The sequence below is a fragment of the Alligator mississippiensis genome, chromosome 4 (genome assembly GCF_030867095.1).
Source record: "Alligator mississippiensis isolate rAllMis1 chromosome 4, rAllMis1, whole genome shotgun sequence".
NCBI classification, from domain to species: domain Eukaryota; kingdom Metazoa; phylum Chordata; order Crocodylia; family Alligatoridae; genus Alligator; species Alligator mississippiensis.
Window position 1 is genome coordinate 204,113,434 of NC_081827.1, and position 9,339 is coordinate 204,122,772.

Below are 9,339 nucleotides of genomic sequence, written 5' to 3' on the forward strand. Positions count from 1 at the left end.
CACTAAGCACATATCCCCTCTGGCTGAAAGTTTCCTTTGCACCTGAGCCAGGGCATGGGGGCCAGAGAGAAGTGACTGTGGCCAGGGCACAGCTCTCAGCTGCCTCTCCTGCCCTGCAGCTGATAGACACAGAAACCACCTGGCTTGTAGATTTGAGCTGGGTTGCTCTGGCCTGCTGATTATAAAGCATGCCAGCCCATGGTTGTCTTGGTTTTTTTTAACCTGGCTTTACTATCAGCCTCTACAACCTCCTCTGGAAATGAGTTCCACAAGTTAACTATGATCTGCATCAAAAGTATTTTCTCTTGTTAGTTTTAAACCTGTCTTCTGCTAGAGATAGGGAAGAACTATTACAGATTTAGTTTAGACTGCAAGATTTCTTTTCAAGGACCAGAGGAAGAATTTTGTAAGTTTGAAACGTTATCCCAATGACATTTGGTCCAATAAAAGATATCACCCTAAAAAATCCTTGCTTTTTACATCATTTCTGGATCATCACAGCTACAACAGCACTTACACCACTGTAAGATTTAAAAATATATATATTCTTAACATATCCTTGCATCCTTAACCATTGTAAAGCCATGGATTCTAGGTGACCTGCAAGTACAGTAGGGTTGTAACATTTGGTGCTGAAAGCTATGAACAGCAACAGTCAGAGGAGTGTTCAGCAAACAAGTGATTGTAATTTACCTTGGGGAGGGGGGAGTTTGAAATATGAATCTTCATTTCTACCTGGGAGCAATTTTACAATCTTTGCATTTTCCTATGCCCGAGGAAGGGTGCGCGTACTTTGAAAGCTTGCAAATAAAGAATAATTTTTTTGCAATTGTCTAGTTAGTCTAATAAAAGATATCGCCCCTAGCACACTGACTGAAAAGAAGTTGCCACTCATCCAAATGGAAGGGAGTTTATAATTAAAACATGGATTTGAAACACATTACAGTCCAAAAGTAATTCAATCCCCCTAATTCCTAAATATGAGGTGAGTATAAGGGTGAGAGTCAAATAAGATTTGAATCCACTGTACACATTCATTTAAGCTCACTTGCTTAATAGGATTTCTGTTTACAGGCACTTATGGATGTGAGCAGCTCCACTGAAAACAAGTGAGACTAATCAGATGCATAACTGTAAATATATGTATATGTTAATGAAGTCAAGAGCCTTTTTGTCTCTTCTGCAAAATGCAGAGCTCCTAGTGGAACTGGTCCCTACCTTCTTGGATCTGGTTATTTCACAGAAGAACAACTCAGCAGGCAGCTAAATCCTAGTAACTAATTGGTTCACATCACAGAGGCTTTCCCTGTAAGCAGCCAGATCCTATTGAAATTTAGAGTATCATTGCTGCTTCAATGGAAATAGGGTTAGGACCTTTGGTCACACAGTCAGGGCATTAGTGACTGAAAGGTACCTTTTGATGGTCTTTGTGAAATAATGTAATGGTTTCAGTCCACTTGCTTTTGTACTGGTGTTCTTGTTAACAGTATCAACAGAAAGTCCGGCTCATGGAGACTGAACTGTGCTCTCACCCATAGAAGTACTTATTCCAGAATGGGGTTAAGATACACTAAAAGATTTCCATCGTCTGAACAAGGTCTGGCCTGAAGCTAATAGAGACCTTCCTCTCCCTTTCAAGTTTTGCATCTCTTACTAACACTAAATTCCCCCCAGTTTGTAAAAGTCAAGAGAACTAAATTAATTATTTAATTTATACATGTAATAGTTCATACATAAACCTAATTCAGCCTACAGGGTCAGTTCTACAATATTTAAGTCTCATATAAGAGAGGAATAAATCCCTGCCAGAATTCATTCTATTAGGATATGTCTATGCTGTTACATTGTGGGGCCAGGCAGTGCCATTCTGAAATATACTGTTCTGCACCCTCTGCCTCCCAAACAAGAAGTGGCTTAGCCATTTTACTGTGACTGTGCATGCATCAGTAAGGTTCTGCTTAGAACAGATAGTAATCTGCTCTAATTGGGTACAGACATCCCCTTAGACCTTGATCCTGCAAAGACATGTGCTTACTTAACTATGCACACTATGAGTAGTCCACTGAAGTCCTGGGGAGAATTCTCAGGGTTGAATGATGGTCTTGTTTAAACCAATTGGAATTTTGCCATTGATTTCAATGAATCAATGATTAAAAAAAACCCCCCTTAATTGTGAAGTTAATCACATGTATAAGTCTTTCCAGGATTGGGATCTAGGATTTCAACTTCACAAATAATGTTCTGTTTCCACATGCTGTTCAAATTTTCATTCCAGTTCCCACATACTTAGTTCTTACAATATGCTTCTCCAGTCAGTATTTTGATTTGTTCAGTCCTGGAAGGTATTGAAGCAATGTTGCTGCACAAAACAAGAGAAACAACGAAATGATCAAACAGTTGCTTGGTATGTTTAATACTGGAAACAGTGTTTAGATGGTACAAAAGAACTCCGTTTGCTAAGCACACAAGAGAAAATTCCTTTAAGACTTTTTTTTATCAGATCAGTCCCCAAAAATGTGATCTCCCTTTGTCAAATCACTGATCAGGGTGCCATTCAAATACCAGTATACATATTTTCTAATGTTGCATTGAAGAAAGCAAAGCTATCAGTTGTACTTGTTTGAAGCTAAATTTTTGCATTTGTTTGAAGTTGTCAGCCTTTTTATTTGTAATTTCTCACTACTATAAAAATGCTCATCATTCAAAACTGGAAGGTACTTTTTCCACTCAGGTCATTTTAAAGATGTGCAGCTAACTATATGACCCTAGTGTACTACAATTTACCTCATTAGAAATACAAGTTTCTTTTTTAATTTATTGTGCTATCTGCTGTAACGTATATTCAAAACACAAATCTCCTTCACTAAGAAATAGTTGAAGGATTAAGATTTGTTTTTTTAGTTGATGCATGGAAGTAAGTAATTGTAGCTCCTACTCCTGCTGAAAATGCTACTCTTGCTGAGGACCCCAAAATCAAGTTTTAAGAAGGTGGTGGTGGGGGGGGGGGTGTTTTAACACTAGTATTTTCTTTTTTCCACCCTAACTGGAGGGCTAATGTTTTTTTCCCCCACCCCATGCCTGATTTAGATTGTAGTAATCTGCCTAGACAACTGTACCCACAAATCCCACTGCATTTAATTCACTTCATTTACACGCAAATCTAAACTCAACACACTTTTCCCTGGTGGGGTGTTTCTAGTGGGAGCTAGTTGTCTGCAGTTCCATGTGATACCTCAAATCCATGACCAGAAACAGATAAGGGCGGGGGGGGGGGGGGTGTACGTGTGTGTGTGTGTGTGAGAGAGAGAGAGCAAGAGGGCGTGAAAGCAGCGTGTAGATAAGGCTCTGCACGTGTGGAGCGGAGGGTATATGTTTGTATGTGCGTGTATGTGAAGATAACGGGGGGTGTGTGTGGGCAGAAGGTATATGGTTGTGTGTGTGTGGATAAGGCAGTGTGTAGATAAGGGTGTGTGAGAGAGTGAGCAGGGTGTGTGTGTGTGTGTGTGTAACGCTGGCGGATCAGCTGTGCGGACCGGCTGGGCTAAAACAAAGGCATGTTTCAGTGGCGGAGCAGGGGTGATTTCCTGTCGGGCCGGGGCTCTGCTGCAGGCAGCGGTGTTCCCCTCCGGCGATGTGAGCTTCTCTCGGGGTATCCCCCCCCGACCCCGGCACCCGACGGTGCCTCCGCAGCTCGCTGCATCTCCTCCGCTGCCCCGAGGAGAGGGCGGCCGGAGGCGAGGGGAAGGAGCGCAGCCAGCTCGGCGGGCCGTTTCCCAGTGCAGATGACCCGCCCCTGGAGGGCAGGGGCGCGGGGCACGGCTCCCGCGGCGGGGCGGGAGGGGCTGCGAGGTGAAGGCGGCTCCCGGAGCGGGGCAGCCCGGAGCCCGGCGGGGGAGGCTGCGCGCGCCCCCCCCTCCCCTTGCTCCTGTCCTCGGGGGGTGCCAGCAGGGCAGGGCCGCGCCCCTCTCGCCCCCACGGGGCAGCAGCTCGGGAGGCGGCAGAGGGGCGCGTGACAGCGCCCGGAGCTCGGGTCAGCGCTTTCGCGCCCGCCCCCCGCCCCCCGCACATGACAAGGGGCGAGGGGCCGGGCGGGCTGGCAGTGCCGGAGGAGGGGCCGGAGCCGCGGCCGGGAGGTGGGAAACTTGTGAAAAGGAGTCGGAGCCGCCTCGGAGGCTCAGTGCGGAGCCGCTGCCTCTGCCGCCGCCGTGCCCCCGCCAAGTTCACGTCCAGCCCGCAGCTCCCCGGGCAGCACGTGAGGCGCCGTCGGCCCCACCGCTGCCGCCCGGCGCAGGCCCTGGAGCCGCAGCGGGGCAGCAGGAGCGGGCGGCGGCGGGCGGCGGGCGGGGGCCGGGAGATGCCGCCGCCGGCCGCACTGGGGCTGGCGCTGGCGCTGGCGGTGGTGCTGGGCTCGGCGCCGGCGGCCCGGGGCGCGGCCTGCGAGCCCGTGCGCATCCCGCTCTGCAAGTCCCTGCCCTGGAACATGACGAAGATGCCGAACCACCTGCACCACAGCACGCAGGCCAACGCCATCCTGGCCATCGAGCAGTTCGAGGGGCTGCTGGGCACGCAGTGCAGCGCCGACCTGCTCTTCTTCCTCTGCGCCATGTACGCGCCCATCTGCACCATCGACTTCCAGCACGAGCCCATCAAGCCCTGCAAGTCGGTGTGCGAGCGCGCGCGGGCCGGCTGCGAGCCCGTGCTCATCAAGTACCGCCACGCCTGGCCCGAGAGCCTGGCCTGCGAGGACCTGCCCGTCTACGACCGCGGCGTCTGCATCTCGCCCGAGGCCATCGTCACCGCCGAGGGAGCCGGTGAGCGCCCCCCGGGCCCTTCCCCGCGTGTCCGCGGCCCCGGCCCCGGCCCCGGCCCCGCTCTGCAGCGGGCGGGGCGGGGTAACCACGTCCCCGCCGGTGCCTGCCCCGCCGCCCCCAGGGGAGCTGCCGCCCGTCCCGGCGCCCCCAGCGCGCTTCTCGGCCCCGGCTTCTTTGCTAGCAGGTGTCTGAAACTTTCTGTGGGTGCGCGTGAGTGTGCATGCCTGTGTGTGAGCGTGGAAGTGAGAGTGTGTGTGAGTGAGTGTGCGTGCATGTGAGTGCATGCGTGTGTGTGAGCATGGGAGTGAGAGTGTGAGTGTGCATTCATGTGGGACTGGGAGTGTGTATATGTGCGAGTGCATGCGTCTGTGTGACCATGGCAGGGTGTGTGTATGTACAGGTAGGTGAGTGAGTGTGTGTGTGAGTGCATGCATGTGTGGGAGTGTGTTTGTGTGCACACAGGTGAGTGTATATGTGTGTGTGAGCATGGGTGTGCATGTGCAGGTGAGTGCACATGCATGTGTGTGCATGCATGAGTGTGTGTGAAAATGACTTCATCTCAAAAGGAAGGTTTCCAAAGATACAGGCATAGTGCAATACATATCTGTGTGTTCCTGTACACACGTGTGGAAATGTCCTTATCCCAAAAAGAATATCAGAAGGTACTGTCATATTGTGTGTGTGTGCGCGCCTTATGGGTGTGGAAATGGCCTTATCCCAAAACAAAAGTATCCAAAGATACCATCATAGTGTGGGTGGGTGGAAATGGTTGTATCCCAAAAAGAAAGTATTAAAGTGTGTGTGTGTGTGTGTGTGTGTGTGAAAAGCCTTATCCCAAAAAGAAAGTATCCGGTCTGTGTGAGTGCACACACATGGGCAGATCTAGGATTTTGAAAAGGGGGGTGCAGCTGGTTTGGGGCATCGTCTCATATAACACAGCATGCATTTTTCTTAAGGCAAAAAGAAACTATAAAACTTTACTAATAAGCCCAGGGGCCTGGGGCTGTATTATACAGTTTAACATCCAAGCAAAACAACAAATATAACTTTACTGGAATGAGTTAAAAACAGTCCGGGGGTTGTGGAATAGGAGCTTCCTTATTAAGAGCAGTTAACAGACCACACAATTGGAGAAGAAAGGCCAGCTGGATTGGTGGAGCATCAAGACCTTTAACAAGGAGAGAGGGTCATTTAACACCTGTGGGATGTAGAGTTTAGAATCAGGTAGATTTTAATAAGCCATTAATTCAATTGATGCTCTCACTGCTTCCTGACTAGAAATGCTGCTGCCACTGCCAGCCAGTTGGTTTTAAACTACAGGTGGAGCAGGAATAAAAGGGGGGTGCAACTGCACTACTGCAGCCCCCCCTGGATCCACCCATGAGGGGGTGTGTGTAGATGGCTGTATCCCAAAAGGAAAGTATTAAAAGGTGCTGTCAGTGTGTGTGTGTGTGTGTGTGTGTGTGTGTGTGTGTGTGTGTGCATACGCGTGTGTAAACGGCTGTATCCCAAAGAGAAAATGTTAAAAGGTGCTCTGTGTGGGTGTGTGGGTGCACGTGCACACATGGAAATAGCCTTTATCCAATAAAAGGAAATTATCCTGAAATACAGGCATACTTTCTTTGAGGTGTTTCCTTTTTTATGGTTTTTGTTTTTTTTGTCGCTATCTTGCCATTGACCTGTTTACCAACCCCACAAAAACAGTTGTGATTTTTTTTTCCTGGCCAAAAATGGGAACTTTCAAGAGTGGTGTTGGTAACATGTGAAAAGTTTGTGAAATTCTGACAAAAATGAAATGGGGCTGTTTCAAACACAAAAATAAAAGCAACTTCCAAATGCTTAATGAATTAGCTGTAGTATTTTACAAATATCAGTGGACTAGTTGAAGGGACTACATCCAGCAGTTAAGGTAGCTGCATATATAATTCCCCATTCTCTATTGGTACTGCATATACAATTCCCCAGTCCTTCATTTTTCCACACTGCACACAGGTAAAGCAGTTGGTGTTTGTGGACATATCTCTGGAACGGTAAACACTTTTGGTTCCAGTTAGGATGGCTGTGTTTACTTGGCACTGTGCTCATACATATCAGTCCTGCCAAGAGGCAGGGTTAATTAGCCCCGGGGCCAGTAATATGCACATATATTGCTTCCTGTGCAAAAAAAGTAGCCCATGACCATCCCTGGGACCAGAAGCAATATAGCTACAGTATGGCCTGTGCGTTTTTCCACTCCAGCAAGAACACACAGAGTGGCAACTAGGAAGCAGAAAAAATAATTGCTTCATATCTACTCCAAATGAAAACCTTAGCAGTATAGTACCTGGTATAGTGGGACAAAGATGGCTTTATGATCTTTCTGTGTCCCCTGAATCCAGGGATCACTTTGGCACCTAGAGTAACATCTGAGCTGCTTTATATTGCACCTGACCTTGGAAACTTGCGTGGCAGTGTGCTACCAGGGATCACTACGGCCCAGCAGCTTTCTAGATATACATCCTTTTATGAGCCATACTCCCCATGCTTAGAACTTAGAAAACAGCTGCACTGCAAATCTTCCTACATTGTCTCAATGGCATCAAGGGTGAGATAGGTGAAACTATATATCTGATTTAGCGGACTTTTTCAACTGATTAGTGCCTTCACTGCAAACTGGTCATTGAATAATAACTGGTTCTTTATAACAAGGGTGTAAATTTACCTATCAACTAGGTTGTGGCTGCTTTTGGGATGGGACATGGAACTTGTTAAAAGGACAAAGCACTGAAATGCAGCAGGACAAACCCTAAAGAAATAAAAAACTGTTTTCAGTTGAAACAGATGAGGAAGATTGTGTTAGACACACTATAATTACCCCAGCTAGAATCTGGTAAGAACGCTGAAGCTGTCACCCTGGACTTGTGAAATGATTAATTGTTCAGTTTTTGTCCTGCCTATAAAGAACTTTTGTATATGGGCAAATTGAGAAGTAATGTAGGTGATGATGACTGTTACACATTGGAAAGCTGATACTGCTTATTGGCCAACACGATAGAAAGGGATGGGATAGCAGGACAAGCAACAAACCAGAAGTTGTAAGATAAAGAAGGTCCACCCCAGCACCCTGTCTTAAACCTAACACTCAAGTGCTAGTTTCTCACTCTGTCGCAGTCCTGTCCTGCTAGAGCCTTTTTGGTGTGTAAATTACACTAGGCTGTGAGGTTTGCTGACATTTAACCTATGTCACCTTTAATGTTATCTCTGATTCTGGACAATTCTTTTGGATGAAAAGTGCTGTATGTAACTGGATTATTATTAGCACCTTATTCAACCCCCTTTTCATTCCATATAGGCTATATCCCTTCATTCCTTATGTAACTTTCTTCGTTTTTAATAAAACCTTATGACTTACGTTTCAGTTTTTTTTTCCATGTGTCTCAGCGAATCTTTCCCACGTGATCAATCTAATTCCATTTCTTCCCTTCCAAACCATATTGATTTACCAACCCAGTCTCTTCAGACTCTCGATTCCCCCTCACCAGGTCTACCTGGATACCTCAAGCTAACTCTGCTCTTAATACTTCTGTGTCTAGCACTTCTCATTCCTTTCTAACCCTTCATTCCCCTGTAATCCTAATTTAAACCTAACACCCCATGTCTGTCTATAGATCTGTTGTTGCTGCTTCTCTGGGCTGCAGACCTGCTGGGATGGTTTCAAGGAAGGTGGTTTTGAACTCCCAAATTAGGAATAAATTTGTGAATGTCTCATTTTGAAACACATTTTCAAACTCCTTCTTCAGTAGCATTAAGACACTCTCAAAACTGCCTTAAAAATGGATCCAAACTGAGTGAGGCTTGGCAAGTCTACAGCAATTTGAAAGCAATCATATTCAAAACTGAAGGGAGGAAGTTTCTCTAAAATTGCCCCAGAGTTACCTATTGCTGAGGACCACAGAAGCACAATAACCTCTTTGAATGATTCCAGTGTGAAATTCATGAAAACTTTCTTTCACGGAATGAAAACATGATGACATTCTGATTTCTGGGTTTTAAAAATTAAACCAACATGCTATCCACCAGACTGAAGGCATCTTTCTTGGGAAAATAAAGTCTCTCCTTTAAAAAGCTTAATAAAGTATTCCTATTCTAGGAAAAGTTAAAATAATTGGTATTATCAAATTAATGGATTACACCCATTAATAGTAGAAAACACTAATAATTCCAATAACCAGTTAAAGATTAGCATATAATGGAGATCTAATATTTTCCTCTTAAATGTTTATGTTCTGAACCTTTTAGAGCTGGTGAACTACACTCAGCAGAACAGTCAGAAATGTAAATTCACATTCACTGCCATTTATTAATTAACAGATTGTCCTTATTCAACATGAAAATATTACTCCCAAAAGTAATAGAAGTTTGCATTTGTGCCTGGAGGTCTCAGAGTTCCATTCCAATAGTAATTTACTAAGGTAAGCTTTTTTAAATCCATTCTAGCAAAAAAGGCAAACTACAAAATAGGGTTGCGGAAGGCTTGGCCACTGTCACA

At 46.1% G+C, this 9,339-nt stretch overlaps 1 protein-coding gene across 1 annotated transcript; it reads left to right on the forward strand.

Annotated features, from left to right (window-relative positions):
- The first annotated feature begins 3,549 nt into the window (after nt 1–3,549).
- On the forward strand, nt 3,550–9,253 carry FRZB (frizzled related protein). Its single transcript, XM_059727243.1, has one exon. The coding sequence runs from the start codon at nt 4,067–4,069 to the stop codon at nt 5,087–5,089; it is 1,023 nt and encodes a 340-aa protein (XP_059583226.1). The 5' UTR covers nt 3,550–4,066; the 3' UTR covers nt 5,090–9,253.
- Nucleotides 9,254–9,339: the final 86 nt, after the last annotated feature.